This window comes from Emys orbicularis, chromosome 13, assembly GCF_028017835.1.
Source record: "Emys orbicularis isolate rEmyOrb1 chromosome 13, rEmyOrb1.hap1, whole genome shotgun sequence".
Classification (NCBI taxonomy): domain Eukaryota; kingdom Metazoa; phylum Chordata; order Testudines; family Emydidae; genus Emys; species Emys orbicularis.
The window spans coordinates 49,769,150-49,795,521 of NC_088695.1; the positions used below are offsets into that span (position 1 = coordinate 49,769,150).

The 26,372-nt window shown below is 58.9% G+C and overlaps 1 protein-coding gene across 1 annotated transcript; it reads left to right on the forward strand.

Annotated features, from left to right (window-relative positions):
- Positions 1–709: 709 nt before the first annotated feature.
- TIMP2 (TIMP metallopeptidase inhibitor 2) lies at positions 710–25,000 on the forward strand. The gene is made up of 5 exons (XM_065415390.1): positions 710–839; positions 18,266–18,366; positions 18,645–18,753; positions 20,429–20,553; positions 22,510–25,000. The coding sequence occupies exons 1-5, from the start codon at positions 710–712 to the stop codon at positions 22,705–22,707; spliced, it is 663 nt and encodes a 220-aa protein (XP_065271462.1). The 3' UTR covers positions 22,708–25,000.
- The last annotated feature ends 1,372 nt before the right edge of the window (positions 25,001–26,372 follow it).

A 26,372-nucleotide genomic window follows, 5' to 3' on the forward strand; every position in this document is an offset into this window, starting at 1 on the left:
GCTGGCATGCCATGGCCCTCTGCGCCCAGGGAGGGGCAGCGCTCTCGGCTCCTGGGGAGGCACCGGTCGCTGCCAGGGCGAGGTTACTCCTGCCAGCGGTGGGGGGGGGGCTCTCTGGAAGGTGCTGCCCCATGGGAGGGGGCACGCTGCAGCGGTGGCCTTGCTCTCATCCCCAGTGCTGTGCCCTCTCCCCGCTGGCCCACAGAGCCGCCTGGGGCACCTTGCTAACTGCGGCCCAGGCCTGGGCACTGCTGGGGCGCTGGCAGGGCTGGTGCTGACCCAGAGGCTTAGGGTCCGATCCGAGCCCAGCAGCAGAGGTGACCCCCCAGGTCTGGGGGGAGCAGAGGGGCACAGGGCTGGGCCTGGAGCCAGGCCTGACTTGCCCCAGCTCGGCGGGGCCCTGCCCCTCGCAAGGGGAGCCGGACCCACGCCGCAGGCCCGGGGGAAGGAAGGGGCGAGAGCGAGCGAGCTGCTGAGCGCAGGGCCTGGCCCCGTGCCACGGGGCGGAGCAGCGGCGAGCCCCGAGCGCGTTAAAAGCAGCTTTGGCGGAGCAGCGCAGCAAACCCTCCGCGCAAGGGAGGCAGCCGCGGCGTCTGCAGCCTCCGGTCCGCGGGAACGCGGCTCTCCAGGCCCGGCGGGAGCTGGCGGGACGGGGCGGGAGCGCCTGGCTGGATGCGGCGGCCCCCACGGGCGCTCTGAGACCCGCAAGATGAGCGCTGCTCTGCCCAGCCTGCTGGCCTGGCTGGCGGTGCTGCTGCTCGGGAGGGCGGCGCGCCCGGCCGACGCCTGCAGCTGCTCCCCGGTGCACCCGCAGCAGGCCTTCTGCAACGCCGACGTGGGTAAGAGGCGCCCCCGCCGCGCCGCGCCGCGCCCGCCCCGGGACGCGACTCTCCCGGCCCGGCCCGTCTGCCTGCGGCGGAGCGGGGCCCGGGCCTGCGGCGGAGCCAGGGATCGATCCGGGCCGGGAAACACAGACCGCCCCGCGGGAGGGGCCGGGCGCCGCCGAAAGTTGGGGCGGTTGGGCTGAGACGTGCGCCCGGGCCGGGGGGGTCTGGAGCCCGGGCTCTGGGGGCTGCGCTGGGTTGCGGCGCTCGAGCAAACGTGAAACTCTTTTCTCCGCGGGGGGGCTCCGACTCTGCGGCCCCCTGGCTCGGAGCTGCCGGGCAGGGGTGCCCGAGAGACAGGAGGGAGGGTGCAGGCTGTGATGGCTGGGCAGGGAACTCGCTTACCTCGGGGCAGGCCGCGGGGGGAGTCGTAGGAGGATGGATTGTACAGGATGAACTTTAGTGTGCCTGAAATAGGCGCCCGCCCCCCGCTTTCCAGCCCTGTCTGGTTCACTAGGATTTATTTTTGGGTCCAGGCTCAGGCCGAGCCCTGTGCCCACGCCTGGTAGCTGTGCCCAGGGGCAGCGCTCTCGCTGCATCCAATCAGCAGAGCGGAGCCGGGGCGCTGTTCCCTGCGGAGAGCTGAGTTCAAGGGCTTGCTGCTGCCCTGGTAGCTGCTGGGGAGCTGGCCCGTCACAGCACCGGGAGCAAACAGAAGCCCTGGCTGCTCCCGCCCCCGTTAAAACCCATCCGAGATTAGTCTGTCCTGAACAGAGCCGTTTCCGTGGGGTCCTTGGCAGGTCACTCCCAGTCCCGGACTTGGAGGCGTCTGTGATGGAACAAGGCACCTGCAACCCCCACCCTGCGCGGGGAGCCTGGAGCCAGACAGGGTGGTGCTGCCTGAGAGGGGCCTGGCCAGGGCTCCCAGGGACTGCCCTGATTCAACACCTCTCCCCAGCAGCCCTTCCCAGGGCAGGAGCTGCTGGTGTCCCATCTCTGCCCAGCAAGCGCTGAGCCAGCCTGTGCACGTGCGAGCTGGACTGGGCCTGGCTCTGGCGAGAGACCGGAACAGACGCCTCTGCTGTCCTCCTCGTGTGCCATCTGCCTCTGCCGTTCGGGCCATTCGCCTTTCCGCTGAGACTCCTTTCTGCTTCAGCTGTTGCCATCACCCCTGCCACCTAGCTCCCTGCTCCCTCCAGCCTGTGGGACCAGACACACGCGGCCTAAAGTGGGGCCTCCCGACTATCTCCTCTTTCACCACCTTGCAGTTATCAAATTTATTGCACATTTTATGGTTCCCTGCAGTAATGTCTTTAAGCCTCGTCGTCCTCCAGGCCTGGCTGGATTGGCCTGCTGGCGTGTGGGAGGCTGCGTAGATGAAGCTTAAACAGCAACGCACCCGATAGTGAAGTCTTGTAGCTCTCTCCGGACCCAGCGCCAGCCTCAAACCGAACTTGAGCTTCTCCGGGTTTGTGGCCTCAGGGCTTCTGCCTGTTTAATTGGAGGTGGTGCTGGGTGGGAGAGGGTGTGTCAGTCCGTGCTGCCAGGAGTGTGCCTGTCTGGTAGGGTGAGAATCCCCAAGGCCATTCTCGCTCTCTGGGTTCTGAATCTGTCAGCGGGGACGGGAGGAAGATCCTCCTCGAAGTCTGAGCTTTGTTCTCTGCGTCCCCGTGCACCCATTCCCCCGTGCTCAGCCTGGGCAGTGGGCCTGTGGCGGGCGAGTACCAGGCACAAATGGAGCTGTCTGTTCTGGTGGTTTGGCTCAATACAGCTGAGCCCCTAATGACAAAAACTAGCATTGCACGTTGCCATCTTGATTGACTCAAGCTAGTGGTGACGCCCTGGGGAAGGCGAGAGCTTTGTCAGTGCTGTTGCTGATTGGACGCTGTGTCCAAAGGGTCCGGTCGGGAATGCTGAGCAGAGAGCCGGGCCCTGCCCTGGGGAGTGGGCCGTGTTGGGTTGGGTCACCTTCTGTCTGTTCCTTACTTCCAGGCATTTCCTTTCCTCCATCCCAGTTTATTCGGCTTGGATGCTGCTGAAAGGGCGGCCTTGGCAGGGCTGGGATCTGGATTCCTCTTTCTATGAATAATGCCCTTATTGCATTTAACATATTAAACAAATTGAGCCCAGTCCCACTGCCTGCCGCACTCCAGGGCAGTGCCATTCCACAGCACCCAGGTTTGGCTGGAGAGAGACCTTCTGAAATACTTTGGCAGCTCTGGTCGGCTGACAGCCCAGCCCCCTTCCATCACCGCACACCCTGCGCTGCCCCATTTTCCCCTCGCTCCTGGGTGCCCAGTGCCCCTGGCTGGCCTCCCTGCTTTGGGGGCCTCACCTCTGCCCCCCCCCCCCGAGTCTCAGGGCCCCGCTGTTTGTTAGGGACTGTGCAAACTGATTTAGGGACAGGAAGGTTTTAGACAAAGTGAAGCAGCATCAATCTGAGCTGCTGGATTTCCCCGAGCTTTTCAGTGGGAGCTGGGCAGGGCGCTATAGCTGCAGTTCACCGCACATGTCAGCTGGCCTCTGTGTCCCTTTCCTGCCCTCATCCTCCCAGGCTCCCCACTCCTCATGCAGGCTCCAGCCTCAGTGGTCCCTCTGGATGGTTCATCCGTGACAGGGCCTTGGGGGAGTGACTAAAGCAGGAAATGCTGCCGGGAATTGGGCTGGAGGATGGGCACTCACCTGCCCTAGTTGGGATCCTGGCCATGGTCGCACCACTCGTCTGGCTGCGAAGTAAAACCCACCTGTGAGTGAGGAGAGAGCTCCCCAGCGAGCAGCCCCCAGCAGGGCAGAGACCTGGCCTGTGGCCCAGTGAACACTGCCGAGGAAGAGGCAGCTGGTGCCCTTGGCTCTGACCTGCACAAGCTTCTCTCCCGCATTGAGGTGACAGGCTTTGGGGCATTGATCCCGGCTGGCTTGATGCCATCTCTCTCGGTTGGGGGGTGGGGTGTATGGGGGGCAGGGAGGGGCAATGCGGCTAGCATGCAGGGCTGTGGGGCATGGCTGCGGTACAGGCCCTAGGATGTCAGACTTCCAAGGGGCAATTCTCTGGCCCATGTGATATGGGTGTTATCTGCACGCTCTAGGGCACCCACCTCTGTCCTTCTGTGGGCTCAAGCCGCAACCCGGTTAGTTTAGGCACCTCCACCCTTACCCTGTTCTGAGGGCTTGGGGCCACCCATACCCAGTTCCTAGGGCTCGGGGTGTATTCTTCTGTGGGTTTGCAGGGTCTTTTACCAGTGAAGAGCCTTACACCGTAATATCCTTAACCTCTATTTATTAACACTCATCAAAACAGACTGCACACGCTAAGCAGACAATGCTCGCCACTCCCAGTAAGGCAGACGGACTTTTCCTGGGGGCCAGTCAGGATCAGGTCGTCCGGGGCCTCCCGCTTCTGCACAGTATGGTTGGCAGGGTGTTGAGGTCTGGCAGCTCTGATCCTGGGCTGTGTCCTGGAGTGGGTTCCAAGGAACTTCCTTTTGGTCCCCAGTTTATATATTTAAAACTTGAGCCCTGCTTAGCTGTACTGTAACCAATCATTGTAAACTAAAGTCCTACAAGACAGTATTTTTCACCAATACCAGCACATTGTGAAACCATTCTTTACCCAATCAGATCCCACCACCTTAGTTGACTTAAATCGTACAAAATTAGTTATGCAACAGACAGAAACAATGAAAGAACCTGACGGAGACCCTACAGATAGTCCCTGCTTCTCTAGTGTTTATCAAGGCAAAACAAGAGAAGTGGAGATTTCACAATCACAACTGTTGAAGTGGTTCCTTGCCAGACAGGATGCATCAAACAGCATTTTCATCAGACCTCTTGCAATCGGTTTCTCGGTGCTGCTAGGACAGGAGCCTCCTTAATAGCCTGATGGGACACTGTTGTGATGCAATTTAGATGGAATGTGAGGATGTGACTTTCTGCTTCTTCGCTCATGGCGGCAGCTGCTGACCTAATGTGGCTGCAGAAAAAGGCCTGAGACTCAGCCTGGACAATCACAGTGGTCCCTCCTGGCGTTGGGCTCCGTGATGCTGCTTGGGTGTCTCCCTGCACTGGGCCGTGCATGCCGCCTGCTGGGAGGGGAGCTATCGCTCAGAGTCCAGAAAGCCAGCTCTGCCTGGGCTGGGGGAGCCTGGCTGGGCACAGAAGCAAATGGGCATGACTAGAAAGCCTGATTTCTAGGCAAAGCTTTAGGAAGGGGGGAGTAAGCATTGAGCTTTGGGTAGTGGGGGCAGCGGGGCTGCAGGGAGGGGCACCAGACCAGGAGCCAGGAGGTCTTGAATTTGTATCTTGGCTGCTGGTGACTTTGGGCAAGTCACTTGGCTTCTCTATGCATTTCTTTCCCTGCCCCATGTCCCCCTCCTCCTGTGTTTGGGGGAGACCTCAGGCCCATGGCCCATAGGGGTGTGAGACCAGTGCAGGGAGTGCTGTTCCCCTCCCCTCTGCAGAAGCCAGCCCAGGGTTTGCCTCATGGCCCTGGGGCCACTTCCCTTTCCTCTGACCCTGACTCTGCTGCCTTGTTCAGACTGGAGCTCTCCTGGGCAAGTCTGCAGCCCAGCCAGCCCCACAGAGACCAACGCGGCCTCTGGGCAGGCTGCAGCTCCCGGCTTTCTGCAAGGACTCAGCCCATGGCCTTGGCCCCACCGGCATATTCCTTGGGGCCTCAGGCTCTGGCTGGTTAGTTACAAGCCCTGGGGAAGTGCCTGAGGCCAGCAGCACATGGAAATGACCCACAGGACAGGAGGAGCAGAAGGGGGAGGCTGGGCAAGTGGGGACTCCAGCTCTGATAGTCCCCCAGCGTTCGGCCAAGGGACGGGAGGCTGCAGCTTGCTCTGGAGTGGCTCTGCCTGTGCTGCAGCAGGGCTGGGCGAGCGTGGCCCGTGGCTGGGGCGCGAACGGAGCCCCCATGGGATTAGATGCACAGCCCCTGTAGAGGGAGAGCTGCAGGGGAGTTGTGTGTCTGGAGCCCTGCAGCAGTGCTGGAAACCCCAAGCCCTGGCAGCTGCCTCATGTGACGAGTGGAACAGCCCAAACCAGCCCCTGAAGCTGTGCTGCATGTGGACAGCCCACCTCCACTGCCGGGGCCTTGGCCCTTCCTGGCCTTTCCTGGAAACTCCCTATCACCTGCCGGGTCCTGTCTTTCCCTGACTGCCTCAGATCCACCCCCACCAGCACTTTGACCTTGTCTCACTAGCCTTCTTCAGGAACTCTCTCCACCCCGAGCAGGGGGGTGGAGGGGGTGCTGGCCTGGGGAGGGGGTGCTGGCCTGGGGCGGGGTGCTGGTCTGGGGCAGGGGGGCCTTGCTGGGGGTGGGACTGCTGGTGGTTTCCCTGCTCTGTCACATGGACCCGTTCTGGCTAGGGGGAGAGATGCTGGTGTCCTATCGACGCTAGCACGGCAGGTGGAGCGGAGCTGAGCTGGTGTGGCAGGGCTAAGGGCAGACTCACTCCGGGGGGGCTAGGGCAAGGGGGTCCCAGCTACAGGGCAGGCTCTGGATTCCTGCCTTGCAGCTGGACTCTCATCCTTTCTATGCTGGCTGACACCTCAGAGCAGTAACAATAGAAAATGGGGATCCCTGGGGATTTCGCTCCCTTCAGGCTACCCTGTGCTGGTGTAATCCAGACTCACTCCAGTGACCCCAGATTTACACCTTCGAGCAGGGTCTAGCCCATTGCCAGGGTGTGCCGTGCACCAACAGAGACCTATAAATAATAACCACCTGCAGCCCCCTCCTTCTGAGCTTAGCAGCCTCTGCTTCCCTTGCAGCGAACGGCTCAGCCCAGGGCCCCGATCAGAGCGTTTCCCTGTGGCTGACGCCGGCTCACGCCCAGGGAAGCCCCGAGCACAGGTCCGTGCTGGCAGGTCGGTAGAGGAGCTGCTAGGGAGGTGTGTGGCTGTGATGGAATACGAGATGCCTGTGGGTGCCTCCCAGCAAACCCTCTTCTGGCAGCGCCAAGCCTGCCAGCTCTGGGAGGAGACGCCGGGCGCTGGGATGCCTCATGCTGGCCACGTGATTGGCTCTCCCCCTCGCCTTAGTAAATCGTGCTGTGTCACAGCTGCTTGGAGTGAGGTCACTTCCTGTCCCAGTGCCCCTCCGAACTGGGGCATGCAGGAGCCAGGGAACCTCCTGCTGACCCCAGGGGAACACCCAGTGCAGGAGGAGCAGGGAGGCTGGCAAGCAGCTGCTCTTCTTCTGGCTCTTCTCTGCTGTTAGAAGCAGTTTGTGTTCTGCCGGGCGATGCCACACCATACCATGCTGGGCCGGGCTGTGCGGTGCCAGGCTGTGCCACACCATACCATGCTGGGCCGGGCTGTGCGGTGCCAGGCTGTGCCACGCCATACCGTGCCGGGCAGGGACGGGCCGGGCTGTGCCACGCCATACCGGGCAGGGACGGGCTGTGTGGTGCCGGGCTGTGCCACGCCATACCGTGCTGGGCCGGGCTGTGCGGTGCCAGGCTGTGCCACGCCATACCGTGCCGGGCAGGGACGGGCTGTGTGGTGCCATGCCATACTGTGCTGGGCCGGGCCGGGCAGGGATGGGCTGTGCGGTGCCACGCCATACTGTGCTGGGCCGGGCTGTGTGGTGCCGGGCTGTGCCACGCCATACCATACCGTGCCGGGCCGGGCTGTGCTCCGCCATACTGTGCGGTGCCACGCCATGCCGGGCTGTGCGGTGCCATGCCATACTGTGCTGGGCCGGGCTGTGTGGGGCCGGGCTGTGCCACGCCATACCGTGCCGGGCAGGGCCGGGCTGTGCTACGCCATACCGGGCAGGGACGGGCTGTGCTACGCCATACTGTGCGGTGCCACGCCGGGCTGTGCAGTGCCATGCCATACTGTGCTGGGCCGGGCTGTGCGGTGCCGGGCTGTGCCACGCCATACCATACCGTGCCGGGCAGGGCCGGGCTGTGCTACGCCATACTGTGCGGTGCCACGCCGGGCTGTGCAGTGCCATGCCATACTGTGCTGGGCTGTGCGGTGCCGGGCTGTGCCACACCATACCATACCGGGCCGGGCCGGGCTGTGCAGCGCCACGCCGGGCCGGGCTGTGCGGTGCCCCTTGGGAAGCTCACTTGTTTTGCTGCTTTGACTCAGCAGGTCAATGACTTGTAATTCAGTTCGTTCTTGTCTTCAGTAGCTGAGGATTGTGGGGCAAACTCCAGTGTGCGCCCAGGGGATCTCCATGCAGGCCAGCTTTGCCGATGTATCTGTGCCTGTTGCACATCCCTGACTGCAGGCAAGGTTTGTGTAAGTGGGGACTCCTGCTGCCATGGTAACGGCCTGGGCAGATGACCTGTTACCCATCTAATCCCTCATCTGGGGGTGGAAATTAACCCTTAAAGCGAGGGCCCCAGGCAGACAGCATTGCACAGTCCCTGCAGGGAGCTCTGCTTGGCTGCTCTGGGGGTGGAACCAGCCCCGTGATTCTGGAGTTGGATGTTGGAGAAGCGTCCAGTCAGACAAGCAGCCGTTCGCCGGGAGCCACGTTGTCCGGCCATGGGGCTGCCCTGGAGGTAGCTGCGCTCTGCAGAGTAACGCCGTGTGGGGCACTGGCTCGGGCTACACTGCCGCTCAGGTCAGTGTGACTAAGCCGCCCCCCAGCGACGTAAGTTACACCGACCTGAGCGCCGGTGTGCACTGCGCTATGTCCTGCCGATATCCCTACGGCTGCTCCTTGGCACCGGATTAATTAAGCCGACGGATGGGAGAGCTCTCTCCTGTCGGCTTAGAGCGATTCTGTAGCCAGGGATCAGCGGAGACCCATCCGCACACCAGCTGGCTGCATGTGGAGAGTGGGCCCCTCCCTGCACGACGCTCCCTTCCCCCAGGGGGGCTGCTCAAAGGCGCCTGGGCCAGAGCTGTCCGATTCCCTTGCTGCTGCCTCTGGTCCCCGGTGCAGGGAGGGGGAGTCGGGGGGTGGGGGGCTGGCAGCTCAGCCCCAGCAGAGCGCTCCCTTCATGGGGCCCCAGGCTCCAATTAAGCGGCAGATTTGGAGCTTGCAGTGTTTTGGTGTGAAGCATTCATGCTCTCCGGGGCCTTGCCATGGTAACCAGTGGGGACACAGGACCTACCAGCTGAGCGCCTGGGACGTGGCCTTCAGGTGGGGGAGACACAGCACCACAGGGTGGGGGGAGTTTCTTGCTCTTGGCCAGCACATGGTGATCAGCCCCTTGCTCAGGGGAGCTGGCGTCTTAAATGAAATTGGGCCCAGCAGCCTGTTTTCAGTCCGGCTGCACCCTACTTTGGTGTCAGGAGGGCAGGGCTGCCCTGGCCAGGGGGGCTGGAACAACTTCTACAGTGGGGGGGCTGAGAGCCATTGAACCAAACTGTAACCCTGCATATGATGGGAACACTTCAAGTCAGGGGGTGCAGCAGCAGCACCCCTAGTTCAGCACCTCTGGCCTGGGGGTTACAGGTGAGAGGCAGCCTGAAGGCAAGGGAGAGTCCAGAGAGGACAGGGTGGCCAGAGACCGCTCAGAGCAGGGCTGGGCTGGGCTGCCCCAAAGGAGGGAGTGGTGAGGGCCCTGCCGAGCAGTGGAGTCAGGGCAAGCTGGTGAAAGCAGGAGGCAGCAGGTCAGTTGGGGGAGGGGGGGGTCACCCACAAACTTGCCCAGGCCAGAGCGGGCTGAAGGCTGAGTGCTGCAGAGGGAGGTACCTGCTGGCTCATTGGGGCTGCAGAGGGCTGAAGGCTGGGGAATGATGGACGGGTGAGTGCGCTGATGTCTCTAGGACCAGACCTGAGAATGAAACGGGCGGAGAAGCTGCCCAGCTAGAGGGGCCGGGTGAGGTGTGGTGGGGTGGCCGGGGCCACGCCGGGGAGTCCCAGCCTGGGTGTAGCAATAGAGGCTGGGGCTGTACTGGGGGTGTGGATGGACTGTTGGTGTGAGCTGGGGAATTCTGGGTGTTGGGGCTGGGTTATGATAATAAATGAACCCTGCAAGGGCTACTAATGCTCGGAAAGCTTGTCTGGATTTACTGGGGACTCAGAGGGAAATTGAGGCAGGGTTGCTTGCAGGGCCACCCTGAGGCCATGTAGGGTTGTGTGGGTGGTGATCACCCTGTTACATGGTGGTGGGGGCCGTGGGGGGCTGTTGGGGGCCCATGGCGTTGGGACCTCAGAAATGGCCGGAATGACAGGGTGCTCTAACACGGGTGCAGCGGCTGAGTAGCACAGTGCCCCTCAGCGCTCTGTTGGGAGCCACTGGCCAACGTCAGCGAGGAGTGATTGGGAGTCAGGACTCCTGGGTCCTGTTACTGGCTCTATACTGAGTTTGGGCAGGTCTTTGAGCCTCAGTTTCCCTACCTGTGAAATGGGATCAGTGGTAGCTATTGTGCTTTGGGATGCTGACTATTGTTATCATACAGGAGCGCAGAGCTCTGCTCCCCGCTCTCTTGGAGGCCTTGGGAAAGTCCCTCAGGGTCTGTCTGCACTGCAATGAGACACCGGTGGCTGGCCTGTGCCAGCTGACTTGGGCTAAGGGGCAGTTTAACTGCAGTGTCTCAGCTTGTGCCTGCAGAATGGAGCGAAGGGGAGGGTGGGTGGGAGTACTCGCTTCTAGGTGCTGTTACTTGGGTCTTCCTTTCCTCTGAAGACATGGAGTATCCCAGGGTCGGATTCCCCGCATACAGGGCGGGACCTGGAAGGGAGCCTCTCTCGTAGCAGGGACGCAGGTGGGTTTGGCAGCGCAGTGCCACCCAGCTAGCAGAGGGATATGGCGACCCAGGAATTGCCCTTGCCCAGGTTACAGATCACAGCAGAGATGGTTCAGACTCTGGGTGCTGCTGCATCAGGCTCCTGCAGCTTGGCTGGCTTCCCCTCGTTCCTAGCCCTGTTTTCAGGCCCTAGCACCGGGCAGGAAGTTTCCATTTAAAAGCACACAGGCGTTCCTGTTTTGCTGGGGGTTTATTTCAGATGTGGCTATCGGTTAAACCCATTCCCACAAACCCCGTGTGGTGCCAATGCTACTGCTTTAATTCAAACCACCCAGAACTGCAAAGGCTCTTCCAGGTTGTTCTCTTCTCCCTCTAGGCTAGAGGGTCGGTCAGGGGCTTACTTATTTTGAGGGAGCCCCTGTTATCTAGGTGCCAAGGACTGACTGTAGCGGTGCCCAGATAAAGCGCTTGTGCCCCCATGACCTCACCTCTCATCCAGCTCTGCGCCCCAGAACCAACATGCATCATCTCCTCTGTGTGTTGGCCTGGGAACTGGCTAGCTCAGGCGTGACGGTGGACTGTGATGCCTCTCTCTCGAGATCCCTGGTACAGATCCAGCCCAGGGCAGTCGTGATGGAAAGTTACCACTCGCTGCTGGCTGCTCGGCTCCCCCTGAACGCCCCCAGTGTCAAAAACACATGGGTTTAGGGGAGTTTCTGCAGGGAAGCCAAGGACCGAATGGGCCATAGAGTGAGCTTCCTGCTCAGAACCAGCTGGAGCGAGGGCACTTGGGTTTAGGGGTGTGTGTGTGTGTGTGTGTGTGTTCACACACAGGTATTGCACACACCTGGCACAGCCTTCTGCCTTGGCAGAGTCTTGCTGGGTCAGCTGCCACGAGGTCAGTTTGGTTATCAGAAGCAGTGGGGGGGAGGGGGAGGGGGAAGGGTCCACATCCCAGCGCCTCCAAGAGCCAGTGGGGAAATCTGTGGGGAGGGAGACGGGCTGGAATGGGGAGAGCTGCACCCATCTCTCTCTCTCTCTCTCTCTCTGCATGGAGGCTGCTGCAGAGGCAGCTAAAGGACAAGTGCTTGAAAGCTGCCCAGAACACACTTGTCTGGCTCCCGGAGGTGGTGTTAGCAGGACAGGGGCGGCGTTTGGCTGGCTAGCGATTCAGACAGCGCAGGAGATGGCAGTGTGGGGATGAGAAGTGTGTGTTTGCTGGTGTCCTGTGTGCAATCCTGGGCCCCCCCCCCCGCTTTGGGGCAGGTTTGGGGGACTCTTAGATTCATCCTGGATGGAGTGGGGGGCTGTGAGCTCAGCAGTAACAGCTAATTGCCATACGGCATCAGGGAATTTCCATAGTACAATCCTATTGGTTAAAATGTGTAAGGTGACGTGCTCCCCCCCCCCCACATTATAACAGTCTCTCGGTCCAATCCATTGGCTCGTGCCACTGCCATGCAGCCATACCCCACTTGTTGCCATGGTGTCCGAGAGCCCCAGACAAGCCCCCGCTATTAACATCTCACCCAGCCGGGTAGCCACCTGGCAGTGGGTCTGGTGCGCCCAGGCCCCTGCCCAGGGATGCAGACATGTCCCTGGATGCTCAGTGCTCACTGCCATGCAGCTAATGAGGTGTGAGTTGGGATCCTAGGCAGCCCCAGTTTGCCAGGCCACTGCTGGCATCTTTCCCAGGGAGGGGGGTGTTTTATCTCCAGGGTACTGGGCTCTGCGTGTCCCATTCCCTTGCCTGGGGAGGGCACCTTGTCCTTCCCGGGGAGCCAATATGGGGCCATCGTCGCTCTCTTCTGACATTAGCCTGAGTTGGAGCGTAGCTGGGATTTCCATTAAAGCTCCAGCTCCTGGAGTCAGGGAATCGGTGGGGAACTCGGCTTGCGTTGGGAATCCCTAGTATGTTTGCAGCCCGCCGACTGCAGAGGTGCCTGAAAACGTGACTTGAACAGCTCACGCAGCAGAAATGGCAAATACAAAAGGTTTCTTAGCATTAAAATCTCCTGACTTTGTGGGTCTGACTCACAGTCTGAGTGCTCGGAGCTGCCTCCCGTTGAGGGGCTGGGAGGGACCTCGTGCTGTGCCCTGGGCAGGCCTGGATTTCCCTGGGCTGACTCTCTCCCTCTCCTTCCCACCCCGCTCTCCCCTCTGGCTCCTGGCTGTCAGCGTGGAGCTTGGCTGGGCTCTTGGACGGGAAGTGCAGAGCCGTCTGCTCCACAAAGCCGCACTGTTCAGAACAAATCGGCCTAGATAGGGCTGCATTTTTGTCAAGTGATTCATCAGCACGTGAATGGAAAAGGCCGGAGCCCACTGAACCAGGAGCCGTTTTCCCGCCCACAGCCACTAAGCCAATGTCACTTCCCACCCTCCCAGGCCAAAGGCAGGAACCATGGGCAGCAGCTGCTCTGTTTGCTACCCTACCCGAAGCAAAGCTGGAGTGGCTTGTCCTCTCTGCTCTGCTCCCTGGGGCAGCTGGGGGTCCAGGCAGGAGCTGGCCAGCAGCTCACGGGGACACCTCTATTTCAGAGCCATCCCCACGAGCCCCTTGATGTGACTTGAGGGTGCCAAGAGGGCAGGACGATCAGTGGGGGCAGGGAGTGGCAGTAGGGCAAACAGCCGGCATAGGCCTTGGCCCCTACACCAGCACTTCCTGTCCCAGCCAGCTCGGAGTCGTGAGCAGCTCCAGTGGTGAACCCCTCACTCCTTGGGTATCAGGCGGCGGCTGTGCAGGGAGCACTGGGCATGGCTGCTGATTGCTGCATTGGGCATGGCCTGGATGCGTCTGTCTGGTAACTAGGACCACGCCGCCCACCCCATCAGCTGCTCCCAGCCCCAGTGCTGCAGGGCCAAGAGTGGGTCAGGGAGGTGTCATGTTGGGGGAAGAGCAAACAGCAGACGGGAGGGACCTAGACCAATGCTGCTCTCCCTGCCAAGGGCCCGACTGCATGGCTTGTGTCCCGAGCTTGGCATAGCCTTTCCCAGAGGCTGGGGGAGTCCAGGCCCAGGGTTTGGGTGGGGACGATCTCTGCTGGGAGCTGAGCTGACAGGCTCTCAGCACAGCCCTGGGTGTGTATGGCACCTCTCTGGCCCATCACTGTGGTAGCAGAGCACCTCTCCATGTGACCAGACATGCCAGAGACCCTGGCTGGGCCAAGCCGTTCCCTGGAGAGCCCCGCTGGCTGCGTGAGGAGAGGCCTGGGTTAGTGCCAGATGTACGGAGTGGCCTGGCTTCGCTGGCTGCCCATGCCAGCCGCCCCATAAACGGCAGCTGTCCAGCGCAGGCCTGGGGCAGGTAATGGCGTGACAGCCCAGCAGTGCGGGAAGGGAACTTCTCCATGGGGCCGAGCCCTGCCGTCTTGTTGCAGGCGCTGATCCTGAAAGGTTTTGGTCATGATGGCGGTACCTGGCGTGGGATTTGTGCTGGCTGAGAGCCTGAGGCCGGCTCCTTGGGGCTGGGGTTCCAGGAATTGTTCTGCAGCAGTGGAGGGGAGCTGAGTTCACGGCCTGCCCTTCAGGGCTGGTCAGAGGCCCGACCCGTGTTCAGCAGAGACACAGGGAGCTGGAGTCGGAGTACGTGGAGGGGAGCTGGGCTTGGCGTCCGCACTGGGGTGGGAGGCAGAGCCAGAGTCTGCGCCAGGCGTGGAGGGAGCACTGGGGCTGGGAGCTGGCTAGGTTTGGGGTTAAATTCCCTGGGCAGGGCACTCGGTGCCCCATGTGGCTCTTCAGCCCCAATGAGAGCTGTCTGTGCTGGCCAGGGCTCTGGGGCCCGGCATGCTGCCCCCAATCCTAACCCCCGGGGTTTACAGACCCAGACGAAGGACTGACACTAGGGCTGGTTAATTACTGTGGACCGCTCCTGCGCTAGTGCCTGAGAGTCCCAGCCAGGCCTGGGCCCAGCTGTGCTGATCCCAACCCCAGGTCTCGTCTGCACTAGGACTTGAGGGGAACGTTAACCCGTGTTCTGATAGCCCAGTGTGGACGAGGCCCTGGCCGTTAGCATGGGCTAGGCTGGTGGAGGCAAAGCCCGAGGGAGCCTGGGCTGTAACCCAACCCGTTGGGTGCCTGTGAAAGGCTGCACTGCCCCACACCAGCTGCTGGCGGCCCCCTCAGGGCTCAGGCCTAGCTCCAGGGCTGTCACAGAACAGTGGGGCTTTGAGGGGGTCGTACAGGGACGCTCGGGACACGCTGCGAATGCTGGGGAGTGTCTCGTTGGTGTCGGCTCGCCTGCGATAACGGTCGGTTAACTCGAGTTCTCAACGGGCCACAAATGCTGCTAGACAAACCCTCACGCTAGTGATCTCTGCAGGGAGCGGGGTGTCCCGTGCCGATACTCTCCAGTGGCCTGTTCACTCTCACGCTTGCAGTGCAGAGGCGTGCTGCTCCGGGCCATGGGGGGGTGTCTGCACCGTGCGCTGCCCTTGCCTGGGGCTGTTGGAGCCAGCTGGATTCCGGTCTGCCCTGGGCGTTACCAAGAGACTGGCCAGCTCAGTGTCTGAGGCAGAGGGGCCGTGGCTGGCTGGCGGAGCCCGGCGAGCATGGCAGCCCTGCAGCCCGGTTCTCTTGCTGCATGGGAGTCCCCTGGATCCTGCCCCAGGGGGATGAGCTCCTGCCCTATGCGTGGTTCTGGAATCATCAGCTGGGAGCAGGGGTGGGGGAGATCATGAAGCCCCACGGCTCTAGTTATCACTGGATCACATCCCCCTGGACAAGCAGAATGGACCAGGTTTAACCCCTGCCCCTCCGCCAGGCTCTGCCCCCGCCTGCTCTGTATGTTCCCCTCCCCCAGGCCCTGCCCTGCACTGTTAGCAACTGGCATTAGCCTAAATCCAGGCTTGGAACCTGACCCTGCAGACGTCTCGCCCGGACAGTGGGGCAGCCGTGCTGCCAGGGGAGCTGTGCTCGTGGCAAGTTCTGCCCGGGGCAGCGGGCGGCAAGGACCCTGCCCTGGGGAGGGGACACCGCAGGAAGTGACTCTAGGCAGCAGTGGGAAGCCTGGCTCCTGAACCTGCCTTTGGGGAGGAAGTGGCCCTGCCCCCTACCAGCCCTGCCCCTCCAAACTGGCCCTGCCTCAGTTTGCCCCTCTCTGTCCTGCATGGAGGGCACTGCCCACTTTTCACTCTGCTGTGAGAACAAGTTGTTAGGCCTTGGCCGGTGCCCTCTGCCTTGCAATGGAAGCTGCGCTGTCTCCCCGCTCTGCAGGACAAGCCTCTCCGGTGCAGATCATTAGATCTGGGGTGGAGGTGGATGCCAGCAGGGGAGAGCCAGGGGAGGATGGGCTCCTCAGTGCAGGCCTCGCTGTGTACGTAGGGGAGTGGCATCGCCGCAGGAAAGCTGCCAGCTCTGGGGTGGAGCCCTCACCCTATCAGTTGTGCCCACACATGGGCCCTTGTTCCTGCCACTCACTCGTGTTGCAAAGCGATGAGGCTGCATTGGGAGGAGGGGCACAAGGATGTGGAGCAGCTGATGCCATAGGGAACTGGGAGAGGCAGTGGGTCCAGGACCCAGGGTTGGAGCCTGCAGGTCTGTGGGGTTTGGCTAGGCCCATTCCCTTCGTGCTGCCGGCTGCTGCGCTTACCCCGACAGACCCACCTACCTGGCTGTTTTTCCAGAGCCCCAGCCCTTGTTTCCCATGAGCCCTGCTGTGAATAGAGGGGTTGTTTATCCAGGCATCTTGGGGAGGAAGTGACATCATGTGGTTCGCTCTGCTTTCGGCCTGGAGGGAGGATGCGGTTCCTCGTGGCCGCCCAGCATTCCAGCAGCCGACATCTGGCAGGAGGCTCCTCCGCCAGCGCGTCCCCTTGATCTCAAACACAGATGCTGGTTTGAGCGGCTGCTAGAGGAAGCAGAATTAACAGCTCAGGGGCAAGGCCGGGCTGTGCAGTTCGGATGGGCTGTCAGTCCAGAGCGGGGCTCTCTGTTCACCCCAGGGCTGCTGCTCCTAAAAACCTCCCCACGCCACGTGCCGCCTCTGCTGGCCTCGTGGTGTTCCCCTCCCTTCTCCCCATCCTTCCTCCTAGCTATTTCCTCCGTCTCTGTGCAAGGGCCGTGGGATGCCGGGCCGTACACGCCGCTTGACGGCGAGGAGCTGTGTGCCTGTAACATGATGCGGCAGCCGATCGAGTCCAACGTTTCAGGGAATGGGCTGGGCACCACTGGGCAGAACCTCATGGATTTTGTGGGAAATTAGTGAACTAGAAGAAAGAAACTGAGGACCTCTGCCCTCTCCCTTTGTCCCCCTCTCCTCCCTTCTGTCTCCAGCCTGCTCTCCTCTATCTTCATCCTCCCCTGCCGCTCCGGGTGCTTTTCTCAGAGCTCAGCATTCCCCCAGTGCTGCTTTTCCAGCTATTCTGATGCTGCTTATTCAGCTCTTTGCCCGGGGTCTAAAGCCAGGCAGAGCTGGAGAGCAAGGAGACTGCGATCAAAGCAGCGTCTACTCAGCTGTGTGCGGGAGTCTCTGGAGAAGCAGCTGCCCGTGCTGAGGAGTCCCTGGGAGCTGCTCTTGCTCTGGGCTGCATGACTGGTTTCCCCCTGCTGTGCGGAGTCTTAACACCAGCTTTCGTATTTAATATACGGCCTTGGAAAGGAAAAGAAAAATGCGGAGTTCTCCAGCCTGCGGAGTTTGCAGGCTTGGCTGAGGTTGCCAGCAGACCGAAGCTCCGTGCTGTGAAGGACTCCCCGCCCCCCCAGTGGGTGGGGCCTGACCTGTGCAGGAATCTGTGCCCACCTGAGTGTCGCTCCTCACAGCCCCATTTGCAGGATTGGGGCCTTACAGCTGCGCACACACGGGAAGCAGCTGTGTAGAAGGGTGAGCCTTGGCATGCCATGACGGTCCCGTGGCACGTGCCCAGCCCGCACTTTTCACACGCTCCTCTCTTTGTAACTCCAGACCATTTCTCCCCAGGCAGTCCCTGGTGCTAACGGCTTCTTGCCTCCAGACCAGGCTTCAGGCATTCTGCGGAGGCTGTTGTCAAAGGACAGTTAGAAGGGGCTGCAGTGGAAAGACTCGCTCACCCAGAGCTCAGGCACTGCACAGGGGATTTCAGTGGTTAGCAGCCCTCTGGTAGCACAAGCTGGGTGCTAGGTGCTGCACAAACAGGAGGAGCCACTCCCTGCCTGGGAGCTATGGGCAGAGACCAAACCCTACAGGAGACCAGCTTGGCGAGGCTGAGGTGTGGGACTGGCCTTGCGTTGGAGACTGTTTTGCTGCCCTATAATAGACACCTAAGGGGTCAGTTTCCTTTACTGCACTGTAAAGTCATTGAATTCCCATGTGCTGGCTCCACACCAGCAGGGCTTTAACACTCCCCATTGTCTGCCCGGGGGTTAGTCTGCAGCCCTGTCTGGCTAGCAGGCCTGTTGGGGAGGGGTGGGGTGGAGACCCTGCCAGGGAAGCCAGCGGCACTAGAAACACACCAGCAATAACTGTTGGAACCCAGCATCCGCTAGCACCAATCTGATTCCACTGTGGACAACAAACTAATCAGAGGGAGAGGCCAGTTCTAACTCAGCCAACCCTGTCCATGGCTAATGGCTGTGGAGGGGGAGCAGGGAGCCTTACATCAGCGTAATCGCACCAGAAACCATCCTGGCCAACGCTGCACTGTAAAAACACAGGCGTTCACTGCTCAGAGCGCTGCCCCTCGGTGCAGCTCCCCTCGGCACCGCTGTCTGGGGACGGGCAGGCTGAAACCGAGCCAGCGGGGCTGGGGAATGGAGGCTGTTCCTGGGTCTCCCCCACTAATGCCCATCCTGTCTGTTTGTTGCAGTGATCAGAGCAAAGGCTGTCTCCGGAAAAGAGGTGGATTCTGGGAATGATGTTTATGGGAATCCGATCAAACGGATCCAGTACGAGATCAAGCAGATAAAGGTAAAGACCCCAGCCTGGGGGAGTCTGGCTCTGGGGGAGCAGGTGGGAAGAGGGTGTTGGAGCATGAACTGGGTCAGGGGGTCCCCACAGCAAACCCACCCTCGGATCCCATCTGCGGGGGCTGCAAGTGCTGAGCTCCCTCCACCGTGACCTGTCAGTACCACCCAGCACTGCGAGAGCTCAGCTTCCTCCCCCCTTGCCATGCACGTGCTCCCGCAGCGTGTGGGGCCGAGCAGTGCCGCCTGTCTGACCGCGCTCTCTCTCTCTCTCCCTGCTAGATGTTTAAAGGACCTGACAAGGACATAGAGTTAATTTACACAGCTCCCTCCTCGGCTGTGTGCGGGGTGTCGCTGGACACCGGCGGGAAGAAGGAATATCTCATTGCAGGTAGGACGTGCATTGCCGGAGGAGCTGGCTCCGGGGCTCGAACCGAAGCAGGACACTGGGGCATCTCAAAGGCTCTCTTGACCTGAGTCAGTTGTGGGCAGGAGGCAGGCGAAGGGATGTGGACCCATGTAGAGAGGTTTCCTGGAGCTGTGGGAATCGCTCAGGGAAAGGCTGCAAAACTGAGATCCTGCTCCAGCCAAGGGGCTTGCTCTCTGCTGTGGCCATGGGACCTCAGGAGAGGTCCAGATTGCAGCACTGCCGTAGGGTTCCCCTCTGCCCTCCCCCGGCCCCTGTGCTGGACCCCCCAGAGCCCTTAGTGCCGTTCTGATCCTGGCCAGAACTGGGGCAGTGAGCACCGCACACATGGTGCTCCCATGCTGGCCACAGGGCCAGGGCCCTGACCGGGACGCTTCTCATTCAAACCCTCTGCCCCATCCCTTGCAGGGTCCCTGATCATCTGGGCCCCTTCTGGCACCATCTAGTGGCTTCCAATGAAATAACAACAGCCAATAAAGCCGGTAGCGTTTCTTGACCAGTGTGCAGGCTGGTGCCTAGTCCATGCTGGCCTGGGGGCAATGATCACGTTCAGAGCACAGGGCCGGCCACCAGGAGCACTCATTCCAGCTCGGACATTGGCTGCTGCTCCCTGGGGCCTGTCGGCCTTGGTTTCCCTGTCTGTGCAATGGGGAGAGTGCTCCTGTCCTGCCGAACCCACAGGAGCATTTGAAGCTGCAGCTCTCGGTCCTAGAGGCAGGAGCACGGGAGTCTCCCTCTGTGTCCGTTTCCGTGTCCGGCACTTGCCCAATGGCACTAGTGGAGAAGGGCACCGTGCCCCTGGCGCCAGAGAAGTCTGGCTGCAGTGTGAGTGCTATTGCACATGCCTTCACCCAGGTGTTTCTCGTGGGCTCTCTGAGCTCTGCCGGATCCATCTCTTGGTCCATTCTCCTGGCCACTCCACTCCCTGCGGGCCCCAGTGTCTGGTGCTGCAGGAGTGTCTGCTTCTAGGTGTGACGTCCGTCTCTGCCTCTCCCCAGATGGAGGCTGTCAGAGTGTCCTGCTCTGTAGCCTCTTGCTCGTCCTGGGATATGCTCGCTCAGAACACGGGCCCTAGAGCGGCGCCAATCAACAAGCCATAAATAAAGTCCTCCCGATCCATGTAGACGGCAGGGAAGGCCCTGAGCCTAGAAGCCGGACTGCCTGGGCAGGACTCTGGACAGCCCCCTTGGCTTTATCCCCTCTGCATTGCTGCCTGCTGAGTGGCCCCTTGGCGTGTGACCTCACAAGCGTTGTGATCTCTCCAGCGGGGATGGCCACCTTTCCAGAGGCGCCCAGCTCATCTTTCCCTTTGGAGCCTCCTGGAACACCTGGCCCGAGCAAGCAGCTGGGGCGTGGGCCAGGGCAGCTTCCTCCTGGCTTTGCTCGCTGAGCAGAACCGAGCGGACAGGAGGTGCTGATCTGAGGCAGGAGAGCTGACCCAGGTCTGAGCAGTCAGTAGGAGCTCTGGCCAAGGGCTAACCAATCAACTCCCTTCCCAGCACTCTCTGCCTCAGGGAAAGACCACGGGGGGCTTGCCGGCAGCTCAGTGGGGTTGAGTGAGTTAGCATCACCTAGCTTGCTGCACAGGTACTCTGGAGAGACCCTAGAAAGACTAAAGCGCTGTGTGACCTTTCCTCAGGCAAGTCCGAAGGCAACGGCAAGATGCACATCACACTGTGCGACTTCATCGTCCCTTGGGACTCCCTGAGTGCCACTCAGAAGAAGAGTCTGAACCAGCGGTACCAGATGGGCTGTGAGTGCAAGGTATGCAGAGTGGGAGCCCGCCTGCCCGGAGCCTGCCATTGCTTGTGGTGCGCTGAGGTTTCTGGGGCTGTCGGCAGGCTTGGGGTCGAGTGACCTTGGCTGGATACGGTGCTGAGACTCAGGAAAGCACGTGCTGAAGTGAACGGCAGAGATACTTTCCTGAATCGAGGCCTGGGTTTGCATCTGAAGAGGGATCAGTGCATTGCTGGGGTAAGAGTCTTGAGAGCAGTGCAAAGCCAGTGATTTTGTCTGGAATGGCCAATGAGGGGTACTGCTAGCAAGGGTGCGAGGCATCCCAGAGAGCGGGCTGTCTAGGAGTGACGGTCACCTGGCCTCCTGTTCTCCTATTGCAGTACTGCCCACAGGCCCCTACTCGGGATCGGGCCCTCCACAGCCACCTAGGGAGATACTGTCCCTGCCTTAAAAAGTTTACTACATAACTGGGGCTGTTTCCAGGCCCTCATCCCCAAGGGATCTAAGCATCCCACGTACCCTCACAACACCCTGCTAGGGATTTCTGGTAGTTGAGCGGAAGTGAGTTGCTGAAGGTCACTAGGGAGTCTCTGGCAAAGGTGGGGTCAGACCCCAGTTTTGGGGAATCCTGGAGCTGTTCCCCACTCTCCTCCGCTCTCTTTGTTCTTTTCCTCATCTCTCTGCATCCCCTCTGCTCAGAATGCTGCCCTCTGCTCCCTGGGCAAGCTGGACTCTCCACGGCCAGGCTTCTGCCATGCACCCATCCTCACCCCAGCCCCCACATCTCCTGCTGTCTGTAACTTGGCTGGAGGCATGTATTTGGATGGATCGGTTGCAGTCAGATGTGGAGTATTTGTCTAAAGGATGTGATCTAAGCCCACCTTGCATCGTACGGGGTGGAGATGAACTGCTGGCCTCCGACATGCCAACGTCAGGATGGTTTGCAGAGCTAGACTGTCCTGATTCCTCTGTTCGAGAGACTTCGCTCTGCGTGTAGCTGTGTCCAGGCAAAGAGCCACATTTGGTTTCAGCACTGGGAAATTCACCTTCAATCCGAGGAAGACCCAATTCTGCCTCTTAAAAGGAGCCGTGTGTCCAGTGGCTGGAACAAAGGGCCTGGACCATCTTCAGCCCAGATCCCAGACAGGCCCCTGCCTCCCTTATGGGACCCTGAGAATCTTGCTCGGACTTTCCTGTGGCTTAGTCACCATCCCTGGGGGTTTGGGTAAAAGCAGAGATGCTCCTGAAGAGGAGCGACCCATTCTATTCATTTGTTTGGCTAATAGGGGTCGGGTCGGGGGGCAGGGGCGATGGCTCTGGGACTCGGGGAGGTAGCGGGGGAGTGGTACAAGGGAGGGAAGATTCCCCCTGGGGTGGGCCCTCTCCCAGGCACGGTGGTACCCCCGCCGCACTCTCCTCCACCGGCCCTGCCAGACTGGCAAAACGTTCTCCGTGTAAGGAGAGCTAAGCCCTGGAACAGGCTTCGAGCGGCTGTGGAACCCCCTCACTGGAGGTTGTCTAACCTGTTCTTGGGGAACCTCCTGCCAAGGGTTGGGTGAGGTGCTTGGTGTTCAGCAGGATCCATCCCAGTTTGACTCCCGTGGAACTGCCCCGGGACTGAACGGCCATTCACAGATGCTTGGAGACAAAGGCTCAGCCCTGCCCGGAAGAGTTTGCGGGCTAGGTGGACAAGGGGTGACGGTTGGGGACAGATAAGACCATGGCCTTAGAGCCACCCCTTTCTCCTCGTGTGCTTGGAGAGGGGAGTAGGGTGGGGAAGGAAGAGGCTTGAAGGGGGAGAGGGACATCTGCCCCCTCTTTTAACCCCGGAACTTTAGCGAGTTGCTTTCCTTGGCTCCGGGTCTCTCTCCGTCCCCCAGCCCAGAGTGACCGATGTGGGAGATGGAAGAGGCACAGCAGGTCCATCTCTCCGCCAGGCAGGGCGTCCGTGTGTGCTCAGCAATGGTCTCTGTTCTCCTGCAGATCTCCCGCTGCCCCTCCATTCCGTGCTTCGTCTCCTCGTCGGACGAATGTCTCTGGACAGACTGGGTGACGGAGAAGAACATCAACGGGCGACAGGCTAAGCATTATGCCTGCATCAAGAGGAGTGACGGCTCGTGCGCGTGGTACCGTGGCGTAGCCCCACCCAAGCAAGAGTTTCTCGACATTGAGGACCCCTAAGCTGAATAGCTGCATTCCAGTACCCAATAGAAAGGCCTGCAAGAAATTAGACTGGTCCATCTCTGACATCACTTCCTGGAAACAGCATGAAAATACAGTATCCCAAGTGGGTCCCAATCGGGTGATTAAATGCCACGTGCTTCCAAAGTGGGGTGAGGGGCCACACCGTTGTATTTAGTTCCCAGCAGTGCTTTCCCATTCTTTCCTTTCACAGATGCAGTGGGGCATGGGATGGCTTCATACTAGTCAGGGGAGAATCCTGAACCAGCCGGACTTTGATCCATGAGATCCCAGTGCTGTTCTGGAGGAAACCAGAATGCTCGAGGGTCGATGTGTCTCATTCTGTGTAGCAGGCCTACCAGGTTCCCCTCACCTGGGGCTGGAGTGTCCCTTGCTTTGGGTACCTCCTGCCCCTCGATCCCCCAGCACATTGGCGTCTCTTTTCAAACAGCCTTCTCCACTGCCCGAGAGAGACCAGCATTCCCCAAATCTCCTTTGTAAGCCCTCTAGTCCCACTGCTCCCCTGGTCACACGCACCCCCACCTCTTGGGCTAGAAGGGAGAGTCAGCGAAAGGTAGCACTGGCTGAGAGTCCCAGCTGGACTGCAGGCACCAGGAAAGGATTCGGCTCTAGCGAAGTCTCCTTAGCCTTTGTCAAGTAAGATAAAGGCCCTTTGCACTGACAGTGTCCCTGTGATCCCCAGCATCAGCATCAGCATCTTTTGAGGGGGACCGGAGGGTCCCCTTCTCACTCATTTGCAAGCACTGTTGTTGTTTCATGCTTCCCTCCAAGTCCTTGGGTGCTGAGGTTGGACCCCTGGGGTGGCGCATGCGTGAGACCCCTGCAGGCTTCGGTCCTGCGCCTTCATCCTGGCAGTCTAGTAAAGAAAGCAAATCCCCTGGTGGGTATGTGTATGCCTTGCTGTGGTGTAGCTGCCGGATCTGTGTCCTAGTGCATGCTTGTGCCGTCCACATAGTGCTAATGCCAAGTTCCAGGTTAGGGGAAGGGTTTGGTTACTGTTTAGCTTGTAGGATTATGCAAACAGCAGAGGTATTATTGTGAATTCATTGCTCAGCAGGACAACGAACTGAGAGCGCTCTAGCCCCACAGACAGTGGCATGCTGACCATGACCCATAGCCGCTTCCCTTGCCGAGAGCCTTTATTCCCAGCAAGTTGTGTGAATCCAGGAGCTGGCGATCGGAGGCTTATTCCAAGTGTTCTGCCGAGAAACACAGCGCGCTGAGAGAGACCCCACAGGACGAGGTATTTTTATACCCACTGATGGCTGTTTGCTGATCGTGGTTGTGAGGCTCATGACAGTGAGCTGTAATAAAAGTAAAGATATATACACACCCACACCCACACCCCCCCCTGGCCTCTGGCTGCTACATCCTTCTGTGAAACCCGCCCAGCCACCCTCAACCCCAGTCTTCTTCCAAGCCGGTTTCCTTTTGCTGAGGCACTAGAGAGCGCTGCATAGCTAGCCCACCTGGAATGCGCCCAGCACAGACCTTGGTGAGATAAAACATAGAGATCCTGGCTAAAGCAGGTTTGGAGAGTCCTGAAATTATCCCTGCAGACCAGAAATCAGGGGCATTTTCATGCTGTGCATCGGTGTAAGATTTTAATGATGTCATATTGGACCAGTCTGGGTGACTTCAATATATAAAAATGAAGAGGGGAAAAAACTAATCAATTCAATATAAGACTCCTGTTTGCTTACTGTATGGTTATATCATATGTGACATTTACTCCTGTCTCTGATGATGCTCTATCTTTGATTTTAATGTTTCAGTTTGTTTTGGCATCCGCTGTATCATTCCTGTGCTGTAACTTTTTAATTTCCTTGTTAGGTATTAGAACTGCACTTATTTTTTTTAAACGCATTTCTGCATTAGAAGCATTCAACATGAAGTGGGAAGAGTATCAAGAAAGTCCTGTGGAGGGTTGAGTCCTCCAGATTTTTCTGTTTGTTTATTTTCCCTCCTCCCTCCTTCCAATCCCCCTCTTCTGCCAAGTGCACAAGTCTTCAGAAGTTGGATTTGGAGATGGGATGTACCATACGTTTGCCTCTTGCTAGTTTGTCTCCAAGGCCTTGCTGAACAACAATATCATGGCTGTCGGCAAGCACGATAGGTGAGCCTCACACAAAATAATTGCAAAAATCTCTCTCTATATATATGTCAAGTATATGAAGGATGCTTGATTGGCTTTTTTAATTTATGTCTTCTGTTCTCGGTTCCATTCTCTGCCCTTCCTTCCTAGCTCCAGTCTCCTCCGCCATGCAAGCAATTCACAATATTTAAAAAAATAAAAAGTTTACATTACAGTTATTTTCAAATCTTTGCTTGATAAGTATTAAAAATAAGGAGTATCTAACTTGCTGCCATAATTTAAGGCTTTTGGGTGGGGTTTTTGTTTGGGTTTTTTTGGAGCAATATGTTTTTTTTTTGCTGGAATCTGAAGTCTGAGACCTTCTTGTGCTGGAAACACATGAAAGTTGTTGAATAATGACAAGCAGACTGTGCATGTCTCTGATGCTTTGTATAATTCATATGTGGACATTCAGTCTTTGGACAATAAACGGTATTCTAAAAAATTAGATTTTCCTCTTACTGAATTCACTGCACATCTATAGTGCTGCATAAATAAGTAATAAGCATAATTCTGGACGTGAGACAGGCACACCAATCCGCTGGTGCATATGAGACCGCCTGTGGGGTGGGCGTGTAATCCACTCATCCTTGGGGGGGCATATGGCATGGACATTCCCCTCCTGCTTCCCTCAGGGCTGTAGTTCTGCTGGAAAAGTTTCTTATTACAGAAGCTGTTCCACTGCATCAGCCTTCTTCATATAGAGCAATTTTGGGAAACCGCAGCCACGGGAGAGAGCCACTGGAGAGAATGGCCCCAGTCTTGCTATTATAATCACCATGTTTGAGAAAACCCACAGCAAATGTGAAACCATCCCTAACCCCTAAGCTCAGCTCCTGCTTGCTCCAAGCATGGCTAGGGGCTGACCTGGTAAAGTTGCTCCCCAAAGCAAGTAGTGCTACCCCATTACTACTAATTGTATGGCTTTAGCCGTGGCAGAATTCAATTTTTATTTTTATAATGTCAATGGATAAGATCAGTGTTTATTTTTAAGCTTTTCTTCCCCCCCCCCCCACTTTTATTGATTTAAATGTTCGCAGTTGCAGGAAATTATGCGGGGGAGAGGGTCAGACAATAATGCCAGCAGACCAGTTTTCAACATTTCTTCCTTTGTGGACCCCTAATAAATGTAAAATGGAGGCACACACCCCTTTGGAGATCTGCCACAGTCTGCAGACCCCCAGGGGACCGTGGAGCACAGGTTGAAAACCACTGCAGTAGACTCGGATGCAAAACAGTTAAAGCTTCATAACCATTAAAACACGTCGCATGTGAAAATATACAAAGTCAGTGTCCTTAAATCAAACTCCAGTAATTTCTCAAGCAGCATTTTTCTTAGTATGCCTATTTGAAAATTTCAGTTGTTAGCAAGTTTGTTTTTTCCCCCATCGCTTTGTGTCTGCAGTGAAATCAACATGTACCCGCACTTACTGATTGAAAAGGGACTCCTTCCAATCCTGTTTGTTTGACAGCTGAGACTGGGATCCCCCCCCTCCCCCTTGCTACAAAC